Source organism: Schistocerca americana, chromosome 3 (genome assembly GCF_021461395.2).
Source record: "Schistocerca americana isolate TAMUIC-IGC-003095 chromosome 3, iqSchAmer2.1, whole genome shotgun sequence".
Lineage (NCBI taxonomy): Eukaryota > Metazoa > Arthropoda > Insecta > Orthoptera > Acrididae > Schistocerca > Schistocerca americana.
Window position 1 is genome coordinate 746,043,795 of NC_060121.1, and position 17,969 is coordinate 746,061,763.

The following is a 17,969-nucleotide window of genomic DNA, read 5'->3' on the forward strand; positions in this document are numbered from 1 at the left end:
TTTCTGTATCCAGAAAGGCCTGTACAGGACCTGCAACATGCGGTCGTGCATTATCCTGCTGAAATGTAGGGTTTCGCAGGGATCGAATGAAGGATAGAGCCACGGGTCGTAACACGTCTGAAATGTAACGTCCACTGTTCATAGTGCCGTCAATGCGAATAAGAGGTGACAGAGACGTGTAACCAATGGCACCCCATACCATCACGCCGGATGATACGCCAGTATGGCGATGACGAAAACACGCTTCCGATGTGCGTTCACCGCGATATCGCCAAACACGGATGCGACCATCATGATGCTGTAAACAGAACATGGATTCATCCTAAAAAATGACGTTTTGCCATTCGTGCACCCAGGTTCGTCGTTGAGTACACCATCGTAGGCGCTCCTGTCTGTGATGCAGCGTTAAGGGTAACCGCAGCCATCGTCTCCGAGCTGATAGTCCATGCTGCTGCAAACGTCGTCGGACTGTTCGTGCAGATGGTTGTTGTCTTGCAAACGTCCCCATCTGTTGACTCAGGGCTGCACGATCCGTTACAGCCATGCGAATAAGATGCCTGTCATCTCGACTGCTAGTGGTATGAGGCCGTTGGGATCCAGCACGGCTTTGCGTATTACCCTCCTGAACCCACCGATTCCATATTCTGCTAACAGTCATTGGATCTCGACCACGCGAGCAGCAGCGTCGCGATACGATAAACCGCAATCGCGATAGGCTACAATCCGACCTTTATCAAAGTCGGAAACGTGATGGTACGCATTTCTCCTCCTTACACGAGGCATCACAACAACGTTTCACCAGGCAAAGCCGGTCAACTGCTGTTTGTGTATGAGAAATTGGTTGGAAACTTTCCTCATGTCAGCAAGTTGTAGGTGTCGCCACCGGCGCCAACCTTGTCTGAATGCTCTGAAAAGCTACTCATTTGCATATCACAGCATCGTCTTCCTGTCGGTTAAATTTCACGTCTGTAGCACGTCATCTTCGTGGTGTAGCAATTTTAATGGTCAGTAGTGAATATGCCCAGGTCTATTGACAAACGGTGTCCTTTAACTGCAAGCATATTCAATATCACTGCTCACATAGTTCAAACTCTTCAGAATGTGCATTACGAGTATACAGCATGCAGTCCTCAACCCTCCCCATTAGATATCTATTTGCTCATCAACTTATTGACGGTTTAATAGGTCGTCGATTCACCTGAAGATGTGCGGGAATCAGTGATAGAAAGCCTGTGGAACGGTGGACCAATAGAATTTTTGCTTTCCGTGAAGTTTAGTTCCGCCGTTAGTGTGGTCTGTATCGCTTACAGAAACTGCTGTGCCTGTCCACCTCATCGTTCGCTGAGCGCCCTGTGTTGCATTCATGAAAAGTAACTTAGTTGTGATCTCTGGCTGTAACGATTGTGGTAATAGTTTTTTCCTGTTTGGTTTTAAGATGCCTCCGGTAGCGGAGTTACGAGTATTTTCGCCGTGGTGCAACTTCTCCCGTAATACTGTTTCTCCTCGTCAAATGAGGCCTAACGCACTTCCTGTCACCGTCTGTGCAAGCGGCGGGAATGTGATAGCTGTTACAGGTGTTGCTGATGCTCTCAGGAGCATTTATGATTGATCTGCTCTTCTAATTACGTTTTATATTCTGATCTGGTCAGATATCTTAGTGTATCGTGCGCGCTGCCGGAGAGCAGTGAAATTTTCTGCGTTGGCACCCTTGGGTGCTGTAAGGCCAGATTCTTTACCTGGTTCCTGGAGTCTGACTGGATCTGCAGGCTGTATTTTACTGGTATCAGGCCGTTATTTATTTTTAATAGAACTAGGATTTCAACCCGGAAGAGACGTTCAAAATTATTATATAAAATCTACTTTAACTATGTTGTAGCTTGGTTATATTAATATACTTAATCTTGGTTTTCACCACTGTTTAAATAGTACTTTTCTTTAAATTCTTAGTTTAGTCTGTTAATCGTCCTTTTCCGGCTGTTGTTGTTTCTTATTCCAGATTGCTTGTTCAGACAACTGTTTGCCGAAAGTGTGTTTCTAAGCGTTTTCTTCTTGCATAACAGTTATTTTACAAGCGTCTGTTTCTGTAATACATGCGTGCAAATGACCCGGCCTGACTAAGGTGAGCGCTCCGGCGGCACGATATTTCTAGACGGCATTTGGGATTTGCCGTTTCCTTGTGTGAAGCTGCTCTACAGCACGGTGACTGCTGCTTAAGTTAAGGCTTGTCTTCACTGGTCCGCGTATTTCTTGCCTTTTGGCTTAGATCCTTTTCGGTGCTGTGTCCTTTCTGTATCAAGTTCTCCCTAGTAAGCCGAACCATTTTCTGGCCCTTGAATTTAATTAAATTTATCAGCTCTCTCAAAGAACAGTGTTAAATACTAGTCTGTAATTTAAAACCATTGTATCAGACTGGAACATTTAAGGTATCATACATTTTGCTATCGTTGGTGAATTGGTTAAGCCATTGTGCTCCTTCGAGTTTAAAGCTCACTATTTCAACAACTGCTCATTTCTAAAGGATTATTTTTGTTATACTATTGTTCCTTTCTTTTAAAAAATTGATTACTAAACGTGAATCACTTTGCAAAGAACGAATTCCTGTTAATTTGGTTTGCTGAAACTTTGTAACGGAACAACTACCTCACCAATACCTTCACATTTCCGAAAACCAAACTGATCGTCCGATAGGTCCTAAAGTTTCTTAGTCATTCATCTGGATATTATGCTTGTTAGCACTGTGGATGCATGAGCTGCTAAGCTGATTGGGTGTAGCCCTTGAACTTACCTGGTCTTTCGGACTGAGTGGACGATATTTTTTCGAAAGTATAGTGCTATGTCTCCAGACTCATGGATTCCACACACAGACTTGAATATTCGTTTAGTTCCCACATCCAATGATTTTAAAAATTTCAAAGAAATGTTACCCAGCCCTCTGCCTTTTTTTGATCTCACGTCTTCCAGAGCACTTTTAAATTCTGACACTAAGCTTCTGTTAGATGCCTGATTTCTCTCACCTTATCTTCGCGGTCACGGCGCGCGATGTAGGTCGGTGACAGTACGATGTTCTGCAGTCGATTGGACGTGACAGTTGTCTAAACTTCCTCAATAATTTTTCGCGAAAAGAACTTCTTCCCTTCAGGGAATCCCATTTTAGTTCACGAATCATTTCCGTAACATCCGCAAGTTGATAAACGTCGCGGTAACACTTCTAGCAGCTCGCCTCTGAATTACTTCGATATCTTCTTTTAATCTGACGTGATGGGGATCAGGAACACGCTAACAGTACTCAAGGACTAGTCGCACATATGTTATGTAAGTGATTTAATTTCGAAAGATCGTATTGCCGTCAAATTAAGTTGTCCGATCGCATTACTGTGTCCACGTGCCAAAAGCCTGAATGACCACCTTTTGCAGTGCGAACTGCTGCGAGAGGTCCAGGAAAAGAGTCAATGACGTTGTGGAACGTACCGACAGGGATGCGGAGCCCCGCCAACTTCAGTACTGTGTCCAGCTGCACTGTGTTTCTCGATTTAGGATCCACGTGTGAGTAGCCCGATCGGGGAATCTGGTGGCCAGTTGACTACGGGAGGATCATCATGATGCTCTCCGAACTATGAGTGTGCATTGTCAGCTGTGTCGCGCGTTGCATTGTCCTACTGGTAGATACCACCAAGGTGACGCAAAACAAACTGCATGTAGGAGTGAAAATGCAGGATAGATGCATACCAGTGTTGATCGACTGTGCCTTCCAGAGTAATAAGATCACACAGGCAATAACACAAAAACGTTTCAAACACCATAACGGTCCCTCTCCGATGATTGTTGTAGGGTGTTTGCTTTCAGATGTTTCTTGCTATACATGCCAACGGCCATCTGTCCGATGGAGCATAAAATGTGATTCATCTGAAAAGGGCCACCTGTCGCGACTCAGTCGATGTCCACTTGCGTTCGTTGCAAATATACAGTAGCCAACATAGGTGCATGAACCAGGGGTATGCTGCGGAGACCAATATGCAACGACGGTCATTGAGGAGACACTGTTCGTTGGCCTTTCGTCCATCTGGATGGCCAGCTGCTCCACATTTGAAGGTCTATTCACCTGAATATCTTTCCACAACTGCTCTTCACACCTGTCGTCCACGGCCTGTGGTGCACCGCAGCTGCCTCGGTGCCAGTTCTGGATAGCCCCATTTTGCCATGCACCGTGTACTTCAACCACGGCGGCACGCGGACACTTTACAAACTTAGCCGTTTCGGAAATGTTTCCATCCTTGGAGGTTAGTTAAGTGTCTACGTCTCTGCATTACAATGACCGCACTGTTTTCCGCATCCTCCAGACACGTTTTATATATCTTCCACTGCTAGTGCTCCCACCTGTCGTCTGTTAGTAGTCATTGCAAGTTGACATCGAAATAAATGGGAGTCAAATTAATATGTCAGAACCGCATTAATGAAACGTAGTGTTTTGAGTGTGTGTGTGTGTGCGTGTGTGTGTGTGTGTGTGTGTGTGTGTGTGTGTGTGTGTGTGTGTGGGTGTGAATTTCTTGCTGTTGTTTGTTTTTTTGCAATAAATTAGAAAAGTGTGTAGATAATTTTCGTCTTACCTTCACACTTATTCTAAAAAGAAACTGTTAAGCATGGTTATACAAACAAGGATAACACCAAAGCGTTATGTGACCCTGTTACAGCCCAACACCGGGAAGGCAGGAGGACGGTGAGCCGTGAGTGAGGCGGGTGGACGCCATGGAAGCCGCGGCCCGCCAGCTGGTGCTGCCGACGCTGCTGGGGACGGCGTTCCCTGAGGCGGAGGCGGGGGCGGGCGCGGAGGCGGCCGTGGAGCACGCCTTCCTGCTGGAGGCGCATCGCAACCTGACTGAGCGAATCCGCAACCTGACGCGTGTGCTGAGCGCTCTCAACGACTCACTGGACCCACGCGTGCTGGCGCAGTTCAGCAGCAACCGCAAGCTGGACGACCCGGCCGCCTTCTACGCGCTCGTCGCCGCCTACTCGCTGCTCATTGCGGTCGGCGCCGCCGGCAACTCTCTGGTCGTGTGCGCGGTCGTGCGCAAGCCCGCCATGCGCACGGCGCGCAACATGTTCATCGTCAACCTGGCCGTCTCCGACCTGCTGCTCTGCCTCGTCACCATGCCGCTCACGCTCATGGAGATCCTCACCAAGTACTGGCCGCTCGGCCGCCAGCCGTTCGTCTGCAAGATGCTGGGCACTCTCCAGGCCACGAGTATTTTCGTGTCCACCATCTCCATTACTGCGATTGCTCTCGACCGCTACCAGGTGATCGTGTATCCCACCAGGGAGAGCCTGCAGAGGGTTGGGGCTGTCGTCATCCTCGTCTTCATCTGGATTTTCTCCCTAGTACTTGCCCTTCCCATGTATCTCTGGAGGACACTCAAGCATCACGACATAAATCTCCCCGATATAGCTTACATTTCGTACTGTCTGGAAGAGTGGCCCATAGAACACGGCCGCGCTTATTACTCCATATTCTCGCTGATCTGTCAGTACCTGCTCCCCATCGTCACAGTCACCGTAGCGTACTCCAGAATCTGCCACAAACTGCGGTACAGGTTCTCCAGCAGTTCTCCCGTCTCCCACAGTAAGGGCGGCGAAGCGACTGTCGAGTCCCCATTGCGCCTGAAATCTAAAGAGGATCGTCGCTTGAAACGAACCAATTCCCTGCTCTACTCCATAGCTCTGATATTCTGCATCAGCTGGCTGCCGCTAAATGTCTTCAACGTAGTGCTCGACTTGTGGTACCCGTTCGACAGCAGTCAGGGTGAGACGATGATCATCTTGTATGCGGTGTGCCATATGATGGGCATGTCCTCGGCGTGCTCCAACCCTCTGCTATACGGCTGGCTCAACGAGAACTTCCGCAAGGAGTTCCGTGAGATCGCCTCATGCGCCTGTCCGTGCTTGCCGGCGGTGAGGAGGTCGCTGCGCCGCTGTCTCGTCTCACTGCGCAGGCGCACCTCGGCCGACGCGCGTCTGCGACACGAGACAACCACCAACGGCTCCGGCCCTACTGCTGGGAAAACAGCCACTCTCCTCGTAACAGCGCAGATCGGTGAGTAGCACATGTTTTGCACATATCCTGCTACCCGAGCACCGGAGAGGTCGCAGCAGATTATAAGTCGAAGCATTCTGCGACGGCCTAATGGTAAATCTGCAAAAATTGTTACCTGTAAACACAAAATATGAGCATTTTTTGAAATTCAATTTTAAATGGAGTTTATCTCTCATGGAAAGCGATCCAATCGGGCAAACATGACCAAAAAAATCCCGCAAAGAGACAGAGAAAACGGTTTTTCTTCAACAAGTAAAAAACTATAGCTCCGATTGAAAAATGTAAAATGAGAAAGCTGTAGGGCTTAAAAGGAGCTGTCGATTAAGTATGGGATAATTTGTTCTGTTTAGAGATATTTCATGAAAACCGTTAAAGATCTCGGCTACAGATCTTAGAAAAAATATTTTTTTTATTTTAAATGGTGAAAAAAGTCAGTACTTTCTTTATTTAGAAGTTATTTTCATAAAATAAAAATTGAGATAGTTTAAAAAAGGACCAACAAAAGAGCAAGTTCTTCGGAGTCATTTGTTGACCCTTACAGTTTATAAAATCGTAAAAATTATTTAACAGCATGGTGGAATAGCTCTTTACGCAAGAAATACTTCTAAAACACTTACTGTAGGACCATCCACTGAGATGATCCAACCAATTATTGAGAGCACCTTTCTTTTTTTTTCAAAAAATCGGTATATCTCGAATAGTAATTAATATCTCTTATTAGTCAGACAGCCTCACTTGACGTCAGCTGCCCGCTGGCTGTTGTGGACAAGTGTGCGACGGCCACGGGCTTCACGGTCCTTGTACGTCTGAAGACGGACTTACACCTCCCCGAATACGGTCGTGATTTTGTACCAGTTCAAATTTTTATAACTGAAACGTTGATTATTCGACTGTTATGAAGGTCAGTTGTAGCCGTCCTTCCAACTAAATCGTACAATTTTTTTTTTTAATATTTCAAACAGGTACTTTTACGACTTACCACGGGCTATACTTACAGTAAACACCAAATCTGGGAATGTAAACGTTTACGAGATTTTTAACATTTTTTCGACGTATCTGGAAACATCAATCTATAGTCTAAAAAAGATTAATCCATACATCTTTTTAAGTCCTACAACTTTCTCATTTAACATTTTTAAATCGGTGCTATAGTTTTTTATTTATTGAAGATAAATCATTTTTGACCCTTCGAGGATTTTTTTTGCCATGTTCGCCATCTTCGATTGGATTTCACGAAACAAAATTTCATTTCCTCGACGGTCTTTTTTTCACGTAATAATTTTTGCAGGCACTTCTCTATAATGCTTGAACTGTGGTCATGTCAGCTGGCACCGACGCTGCCTTCCGAACGCCAGCATTAACTCACTCAGGCACACCGACCATGAGATGCATGATCTCTGCCGTTAGAACTTAGCTACTCGTGCTGCACACACGCGCGGGCCCCTTGCCCTAGCCGTGGTGACAAGACATATCGTGACGCGACTGTAGCAGCTCATCCGGCTGAATGCGGAGGACGGAAGTTCATACCTCGTCGAGCCATCCTTATTTGCTAAATAATGTTAATGATTAATAAAAACCACTTCAGTTTTGTCTTACATATTTATTATGTGTCCTCCCCCACGAACCATGGACTTTGCCGTTGGTGGGGAGGCTTGCGTGCCTCAGCGATACAGATAGCTGTACCGTAGGTGCAACCACAACGGAGGGGTATCTGTTGAGAGGCCAGACAAACGTGTGGTTCCTGAAGAGGGGCAGCAGCCTTTTTCAGTAGTTGCAAGGGCAACAGTCTGGATGATTGACTGATCTGGCCTTGTAACACCAACCAAAACGGCCTTGCTGTGCTGGTACTGTGAACGGCTGAAAGCAAGGGGAAACCACGGCCGTAATTTTTCCCGAGGGCATGGAGCTTTACTGTATGATTAGATGATGATGGCGTCCTCTTGGGTAAAATATTCCGGAGGTAAATTAGTCCCCCATTCGGATCTCCAGGCGGAGACTACTCAAGAGGATGTCGCTATCAGGAGAAAGAAAACTGGCGTTCTACGGATCGGAGCGTAGAATGTCAGATCACTTAATCGGGCAGGTAGGTTAGAAAATTTAAAAAGGGAAATGGATAGGTTAAAGTTAGATATAGTGGGATTTAGTGAAGTTCGGTGGCAGGACGAACAAGACTTCTGGTCAGGTGACTACAGGGTTATAAACACAAAATCAAATAGGGGTAATGCAGGAGTAGGTTTAATAATGAATAGGAAAATAGGAATGCAAGTAAGCTACTACAAACAGCATAGTGAACGCATTATTGTGGCCAAGATAGATACGAAGCCCACACCTACCACAGTAGTACAAGTTTATATGCCAACTAGCTCTGCAGATGTCGAAGAAATTGAAGAAATGTATGATGAAATAAAAGAAATTATTCAGATCGTGAAGGGTGAAGAAAATTTAATAGTCATGGGTGACTGGAATTCGTCAGTAGGAAAAGGGAGAGAAGGAAACGTAGTAAATAAATATGGATTGGTGCTAAGAAATGAATGACGAAGCCGCCTGGTAGAATTTTGCACACAGCACACCTTAATCATAGCTAACACTTGGTTCAAGAATCATAAAAGAAGGCTGTATACATGGAAGAAGCCTGGAGATACTGAGAGGTTTCAGATAGATTATATAATGGTAAGACAGAGATTTAGGAACCAGGTTGTAAATTGTAAGACATTTCCAGGGGCAAATGTGGACTCTGACCACAATCTGTTGGTTATGATCTGTATGTTAAAACAGAAGAAACTGCAAAAAGGTGGGAATTTAAGGAGATGGGACCTGGATAAACTGACTAAACCAGAGGTTGTACAGAGTTTCAGGGAGAGCATAAGGCAACAATTGACAGAAATGGGGGAAAGAAATACAGTAGAAGAGTAATGGGAAGCTCTGAGGGATGAAGTAGTGAAGGCAGCAGAGGATCAAGTAGGTAAAAAGACGAGGGCTGGTAGAAATCCTTGGGTAACAGAAGAAATATTGAATTTAATTGATGAAAGGAGAAAATATAAAAACGTAGTAAATGAAGCAGGCAAAAAGGAATACAAACGTCTCAAAAATGAGATCAACAGGAAGTGCAAAATGGCTAAGCAGGGATGGCTAGAGGACAAATGTAAGGATGTAAAGGCTTACCTCACTAGGGGTAAGATAGATACTGCCTACAGGAAAATTAAAGAGAGCTTTGGAGAAAAGAGAGCCACTTGTATGAATATCAAGAGCTCAGATGGAAACCCAGTTCTAAGCAAAGAAGGGAAAGCAGAAAGGTGGAAGGAGAATATAGAGGGTCTATACAAGGGCGATGTACTTGAGGACAATATTATGGAAATGGAAGAGGTTGTAGATGAAGATGAAATGGGAGATATGATACTGCGTGAAGAGCTTGTCAGAGCACTGAAAGACCTGAGTTGAAACAAGGCCCCGGGAGTAGACAACATTCCATTACAATTACTGACGGCCTTGGGAGAGCCAGTCCTGACAAAACTCTACCATCTGGTGAGCAACATGTATGAGACAGGCGAAATACCCTCAGACTTCAAGAAGAATATAATAATTCCAATCCCAAAGAAAGCAGGTGTTGACAGATGTGAGAATTACCGAACTATCAGTTTAATAAGTCACAGCTGCAAAATACTAACGCGATTTCTTTACAGACGAATGGAAAAACTAGTAGAAGGCGACCTCGGGGAAGATCAGTTCGGATTCCGTAGAAATATTGGAACACGTGAGGCAATAATGACCCTACTACTTATCTTAGAAGCTAGATTAAGGAAGGACAAACCTACGTTTCTAGCATCTGTAGATTTAGGGAAAGCTTTTGACAATGTTGACTGGAATACTCTCTTTCAAATTATGAAGGTGGCAGGGGTAAAATACAAGGAGTGAAAGGCTATTACAATTTGTACAGAAACCAGTTATAAGAGTCGAGGGACATGAAAGGGAAGCAGTGGTTGGGTAGGGAGTGAGACAAGGTTGTAGTCTCTCCCCGATGTTATTCAATCTGTATATTGAGCAAGTAGTGAAGGAAACAAAAGAAAAATTCGGAGTAGTTATTAAAATCCATGGAGAAGAAATAAAAGCTTTGAGGTTCGCAGATGACATTGTAATTCTGTCAGAGACAGCAAAGGACTTGGAAGAGCAGTTGAACGGAATGGATAGTGTCGTGAAAGGAGGATATAAGATGAACATCAACAAAAGCAAAACGAGGATAATGGAATGTTGTCGAATTAAGTCGAGTGATGCTGAGGGAATTAGATTAGGAAATGAGACATTTAAGGTAGTAAAGGAGTTTTGCTATTTGGGGAGCAAAATAACTGATGATGGTCGAAGTAGAGAGGATATAAAATGTTGACTGGCAATGGCAAGGAAAGCATTTCTGAAGAAGAGAAATTTGTTAACATCGCGTATAGATTTAAGCGTCAGGAAGTCATTTCTGAAAGTATTTGTATGGAATGTTGCCATGTATGCAAGTGAAACATGGACAATAAATATTTTGGACAAGAAGAGAATAGAAGCTTTCGAAATGTGGTGCTACAGAAGAATGCTGAAGATTAGATGGGTAGATCACGTAACTAATGAGGAAGTATTGAATAGAATTGGGGAGAAGAGAAGTTTGTGGCACAACTTGACCAGAAGAAGGGATCGGTTGGTAGGACATGTTCTGAGGCATCAAGGGATCACAAATTTAGTATTGGAGGGCAGCGTGGAGGGTAAAAATCGTAGAGGGAGACCAAGAGATGAATACACTAAGCAGATTCAGAAGGATGTAGGTTGCAGTAGGTACTGGGAGATGAAGAAGCTTGCACAGGATGGAATAGCATGGAGAGCTGCATCAAACCAGTCTCAGGACTGAAGACCACAATAACAACAACATTTATTATGTTGGGTCCAGTTTCGTTCGTTGAGCGTCTTCAGTTTTCCAAGTTGTGTTAAAGTCATGACGTAAATGGTATGGTTTCATAGGTAATGTTAAAGACTAAATCCAGTAACAGTAATCATAAACATTCTGCCAATCGCCTAGAGGAAGTATGCAGAACCGACAGGGAATGCTGCATACAGTAAACTGTTTAAACAGCTACATCGCTGACGTACAAGTGGTCTACGGAATTTTGACCTGTAATCTTCCTTTCTCATTTACATCCGGGTTTATTAGTACCCATCTGTCTATTTTGACAGTCGTAACATCACAGGACAGTTCCTTCGCCTACGCCAGCCTGGTTCTCAATCCTGTTTCGACCATCTTGTGCAATGTTCAAAACACCTGTTTTACTTTACACTGCATACGTATTTCGGTAAATGTAAAGTTGTGAAGGAAGATTCTGCCCATTTCATTCGAAGAGTCTTCATTTTTCTGAACGGGGGGTAAGGAAATTATAGATATTTTACATGGTATTTGTAGGGAGTACCAGAGAGCAGATTGCTATTCATCTAGTCAGATGTTTACATTAACAGTATTTACGTGCTGTGAACACTGTTTTTGCGAACGGCGTCGCAGAATTTTGCAACTGAAATTTTTAGGGCAGCTATTGTAAAACATCCTAAGTAAAGAAAAGTGTTCACGTCGCGTAAGTAAATGTAAACATCTTAAGATCGTATGAAAATGAATGTACTCTCAAAAGCGGGTGTTTTGAGGCATAATTTGCTGGCGTGCCTTCTTGGGAAAGCGATGCTATTCATATCGGTGTGTTGTCCTGTGAACATGAATGTCACGCTATAACACCCCCCCTCCTTCCCGGGATTTGTGAAATTACAATTTGACAATGACCGTGAATTATGAACTTTGACCTGCTTCGGTATAAGGCATCCGAATCCGAAGTAAATAATGATTATTCAGCGGGAAACAGGAGGTTATAACTTGATCGTTATTGAATAAGTAATTTCACTCAATAACGATCGGTAAATGATATAATGGAAATAATTTGGAAATAAATTTTGCCAGTGGAAATTTTGCCGGATGAAATGATTAAGTTGTAAAAGCAATTAAAAAATCGGTCGCCAGCTCAACTGATGAGCGACAGTACTGTTAAGTACGAGCATAATTGTGTCAAAAATAAAAAAATGGTTCAAATGGCTCTGAGCACTATGGGACTTAACATCTATGGTCATCAGTCCCCTAGATCTTAGAACTAATTAAACCTAACTAACCTAAGGACAGCACACAACACCCAGCCATCACGAGGCAGAGAAAATCCCTGACCCCGCCGGGAATCGAACCCGGGAACCCGTGCGTGGGAAGCGAGAACGCTACCGCACGACCACGAGATGCGGGCAAAAAAAATAAAGTTTAGCTGTTTGTAGCGCAGCAGGTGGAACGGGAACTTTTACGTAAGTGCTGTGTCAGGCTCAGTAGTCACATAAAACAATGTCATAACAATGTAACTACATTTAAACGTTAATGGTTAACTTTCAATAAGTATTTTGATAATTATTTTGTTCAAAATTTGTCAGCTAAGTGCAATGCTGACAACACAGATAATTATCTATCGAGATTTTGAATAATGGAATGTCATTCTGTCTTTAAAATTAGGTACTTTGCACAGTTTAATCTACTGATAATGAAATATATTGCCAATAATTGATTAACTATGTTTTGAATGATAATAATTCATTAATTGGGGAATTGTCAGGTGGAATAAGCTTTATAGTTTCATGAAATATCCTTAAACTAACTTCAGCCGAATATGCATTGAAATAAATCTTAATAATCAAATTTATTACTTCAGTCTATTATTAAGTTACTACGATTGGCGTAAGCTTATTAAGTGCAACAATTAACTACGATAACCAGTCTGAAATTTACTCTTCACCGTCTATGCCAATAATTTGATAATTAACATATTTTCTCTTGATAATGGCGTGACACACTCGATTCAATAAGATAAGGATCGAAAGGAACCTACTTGGTGTTATTGTCGGGTGGAATGTAACTAGAACACTTCGATTATAAAGTGCTTGTTATTAATTGTTCAACTTCAGAGAAAAGCACAGTCACTGGCAAGCCTTCTACAATTTTATCCTACGAAAATTACGTAGATCTTACTTCTCTCGTTGTCGGTGAATCGACGGAAGCCCACGGCAGCGACACAATGTGGCAGCGGGCATTTACTGTTGCGACTTGGGCCCACAGTGCGCTTCACATTTAAGTCCTCGTTTCTTCAGCACTATGCCGATTAATCAATAATAACTTGCCCGCCCATGCTTCCAGATATGCCGACCATTACTTTCCCTTCGTACTTAGATCTACACACTAGCCGTTACATGTAACACAGCTAGGACTAGCAGCACTCGACTGTACTTCTTACTCCGAGCACGGCGTTACTGCTACTACTCCTCGCTGGCGCGGTCCCGCGCCCAGCGGCACGACAAAACAATCTCTCTGACTTCAACGTTAACTAAATATGCCCTGATTGCCAGTGTTAAATACTATGTAATTTAAACATAGTATTTACAATACATATTTACACTAGACAATACATCGTATACAAACAGTTTCATGTGTTAAGTAAGCGAAAAAATTCATAGCAAGGACTGCGTTGTAGCGTCACAACGCTTGTTATAGTTTTGATTCATGCGCCATGAGCATTACAGTCGCATCACGCGACGAGACGGCTGCGAGTTTAAATAAACGTTTGAATTAGGACCACGGGTCGCCAGAGGTTCCCCATCCTTGTTCTCTGGTCTCAGTTCTTGAGTAGTAATGGGCTACCATGCCTCCACAGACTTTCAGACACCGCCCAGTGTCCCCCGTAGAGTTCAGGCATTCTTATCTGCGACACATCCCATACTAATGTCCGGGAATAGGTGTCCGCATACTTTTAATCAGAAAATGTACGTTTTTTATAGTATGTTACAGTGTGTTGTTCGCTGCTGCTGCTGCAGGCGCCAACGGGTCGGCGGCGCTGACGACGCGCCTGGTGGAGGCGCAAGCGGTGGGTGCGGGTGCGGGGGCGTGGCCTCGGCGGGACACGGACACCGACAACGGCGCCACGGGCTCGCTGCAGCCCGACACCGAGATGACGGTGCTGTCCAGGGCGTAGGGGCCGCGCCGCTCCGCGCCACAGCACCGCAGGTCAGTCTCCGTCTGTGTCGCTACTGCGCACAGTGTGCCAAATCACTTCAAAACCTGGACATAAAGGGAAAATGGTTACAAAACCCTACATGACTGTGTTCTTTTTAGATTCCTTGGTTCTCCGATTACTAAAACGACATCTGAATTACAAAACTGAAAATGGCGGACCAATTTGGAGGATCAAAAATTATACTTTTAGAGGATTAGATTAAAACTTTGGGCATAAAGTAACGTGATGTCGTTGCAAACGAATTAGAAGTCAACATTGTTCCATAAAAACACGGGAGAACTGCCGGATATCAGTAACGTCCTGCCACGATATTTCGGCGCAGAGTCTTCAGGTGGTTGCCACAGTAGTAGTATTGGCGAGTACGCACTAAGCTCCGTTATTTAAAGCCGTACTGAGGTGACATTGCGCATGCGCTGCTCAGCGTGCGCGTTCACAACGGCTCCGTGCGCTGCGCCTCGCGCCCTCCACTGTGAAAGCCTGGCGTATCAAATGGTTCAAATGGCTCTGAGCACTATGGGACTTAACAGCTGTGGTCACCAGTCCCCCAGAACTTAGAACTACTTAAACCTAACTAACCTAAGGACATCACACACATCCATGCCCGAGGCAGGATTCGAACCTGCGACCGTAGTAGTCGCACGGTTCCGGACTGCGCGCCTAGAACCGCGAGACCACAGCGGCCGGCACCTGGCGTATCGGTATCAGGTCGATTTCCATCTTTATGCAAATAACTACGTCGACTACGAAGTTCCTCTATAACAGGATTCCAAGCAGAGTTTAGCTGATAACCGTTATCTCGATTGATGAGAGTCTCGTTGTCAGACAATCTTATTTCCACAGATTCATTGATAATAGAGCTCCAAAAGTTTGATGTATGGGCCAAAATTTTTGTGCCGTTGTAATTCTAGAAATGGTCTGTGGAAATACAATGTTCGGCGATTGCGGACTTGGTGGGTTGGAGAAGGCGAGTATGCCGTTGGTGTTCCACAATGAGTTCCTGCACAGTTCGTGTTGTTTGCCCTATATATGATTTGCGCATTCACATGGAATTTTGTAAACATCTGATTTACGCAGGCCCAGATCGTCTTTAACGGATACCACCAGTGATGAAATTTTGGAAGGAGGGCGAAAGATGACTCGACCTGATACCGATACGCCAGGCTTTCGCGGTGGAGGGCGCGACGCGCAGCGCACGGAGCCGTTATGAACGCGCACGCGGAGCTCAGCGCGTACTCGCCGTACTACTACAGTGGCACTCAACTGAAGATGGCCAGAAGACTCTGCGCCAAAATATCGTGGCAGGACGTTTCTGATATCCGGCAGTTCTCCCGCGATTTTATGGAACAATCAGTACGCCGGGAAAGCTTTAAACATCACAGAAGTCAACATTGTCGTACTGAGATGTTTTGTCAGATACGAGGGTTACTCCAAAAGAAATACACACTATTTTTGTAAAAATAGGGTTTTCATTCTGCATGTGTGAAAGTTTTACAGTGTGTAGATACATCCTTCCCGCTTGTTTTCAAACTTAGTTCAACCTGTTCCCGTGACTGTCCCCGTCACAGCATGTCTTCAAGGTGGCTCCTATACTTCACGTTCGTCAGAAGCAACTTGCTGTCATATATTCCTGCGCTGTGAAAACGAGACAGTGGGAAGCATCCACAAGAGGTTCAAAAAGATGTATGGAGATGCTGCTGTCGATCGCAGTACAGTTAGTCGGTGGGCAAGCAAGTTACGTGATGCAAGTGGGCACGGCAACATTGAGGATTGTCCTCGCAGCGGCAGGCCTCGAACTGCACACACTCCAGACAATGTGCAGAGAGTGAACGAATTGGTGACTGCTGACAGACGCATCACAGTGAACGAATTGTCACGCTACGTTGGGATAAGAGAAGGAATGTTTGCAGAATACTGGAAGTGTTGGCGTTAAAAAAGGTTTGTGCCACGTGGGTTCCCAGGATGTTGACAAAGAAACAAGAAAAACGGTATGCAGCAAACTTTTGGAACAGTACGAGAATGGTGAAGATGAATTTCTTGGAAGAATTGTGACAGGTGATGAAACATGGCTCCATAATTTTTCACCAGAGACAAAGAGGCAATCAATGAGGTGGCATCATGAAAATTCACCCAAGAAAAAAAAATTCAAAATCACACCTTCTTCTGGAAAAGTTATGGCTACGGTGTTTTTCAATTCCGAAGGACTCTTGCTTGTGGACATCATGCCAAGTGGAATCTCCATAAATTCTGATGCGTATGTGACGACTCTGAAAACTTCAAGCTCGACTGAGTCGTGTTCGACCACATCGGTAAAAGAGGGGTGTTTTACTGTTGCACGACAATGCACGGCCATATGTCAGTCAAAAATCATGGAAGCGATCACAAAACTTGGATGAACAACACTGAAACACCCGCCTTACACTCCTGATCTGGCTCCATGTGACTATCATCTCTTTGGGAAACTGAAGGACTCTCTTTGTGGAACAAGGTTGGAAGATGATGACTCCCTTGTGCACGCTGCCAAACAGTGGCTCCAACAGGTTGGTGCACAATTTTAACGTGTGGGTATACAGGCACTGGTTCCAAGATGACGTAAGGCAGTTGAGAGGATTGGAAATTATGTGGAGAAATGAAAATATCGTTTCTAAAAGATGTATCTACACACTGTAAAACTTTCAAAAATGTAGAATAAAAGATGGATTTAAAAAAAATAGTATGCATTTCTTTTGGATTGACCCTTGTATTTTACATTTTTCACTCGAAGTCATAGACACATCCGTCGGTTGTATCATTATTGCTTTCAGATGGGACCTATCCATCTTATTTTACTCTGAAAATTGGACAGTATTGTTGTCATATACAGGGTGAACATTAATAAAACCGACAAACTGCAGGGACGAATTGCTGACTGTAAATGAAGGAAAAAAGTCCTATGAACAGGTGTACGGAGACGCATCGTTGCTACGGTAGATGGCGCTGACGAATAACAGTTCCTCTGACCACGTGCGTGTTCAAGTCGCAGAATGGTCCGGTATTCATGCCGGGAATAGGCCGCGATGCTGTCTGTGTACATCCAAGCAGATGAAAACATCGAGAGGCAGCACAGCTATACCAAAGCAAGTACTCTGACGGACACCAACCACATCACACAACATTCCAGGCCCTTTTTTGGCGTCTGTGTGATATAGGTCCTTTCAGACAGACGAACGAACAGCAAGGCAACGGACTGTGTGTATACTAGATTTGGAGGACCGGTTTCTACAAGATACTGAGACGAACCTAGTACCAACTCCAACCAAGTGGCTCGCCAACATGGTGTAAGCCAAAGTACTTATGTGTTGCATGGGGGCTTAATTATGTATTATGAATGCAAATTCTTTTTAAATTTTTAGTAGCTGTATGTCCGATTACGAGGTCTCGTAAACGGTTGGCCCTGACTAGTTTTAGTACGCAATCTGACTGCATAGAATAACAACAAAGAATGGAATGAAATTTTCCGTTAACACAATTAATTAATTAAGTCCCCAGCAGCTATAAAACCAACGCAACAACAAAGCACAAGTGTAACTGTTCTGTGTGTGGATGTGTGATTCAACGTACACATCTGGCAAGGTTCTTCTTCAATAAGACAAGAAATTTTAAATATCATTTATACTGAAGTAATTAAAAAAATATAAATACTATAATTGCGCAAGGAAACCAGAATTACACTCTAATACAAGAACACGAGCCAGATGCTTTGTTGACTGAACCTGTAATGACGCATTATTTAAGACACTGAA

At 44.2% G+C, this 17,969-nt stretch overlaps 1 protein-coding gene across 1 annotated transcript in view; it reads left to right on the plus strand.

Moving 5' to 3' along the window:
- Nucleotides 1–4,743: 4,743 nt before the first annotated feature.
- LOC124606360 (neuropeptide F receptor-like) overlaps nt 4,744–17,969 on the plus strand; it is a 35,602-nt gene continuing 22,376 nt past the window's right edge. Inside the window, exons 1-2 of the mRNA XM_047138342.1 lie at nt 4,744–6,085; nt 13,991–14,180. Of these exons, the coding sequence (XP_046994298.1) occupies nt 4,744–6,085; nt 13,991–14,148 (1,500 nt within the window). The 3' untranslated portion in view covers nt 14,149–14,180. The remainder of the gene's footprint in view (nt 6,086–13,990; nt 14,181–17,969) is intronic.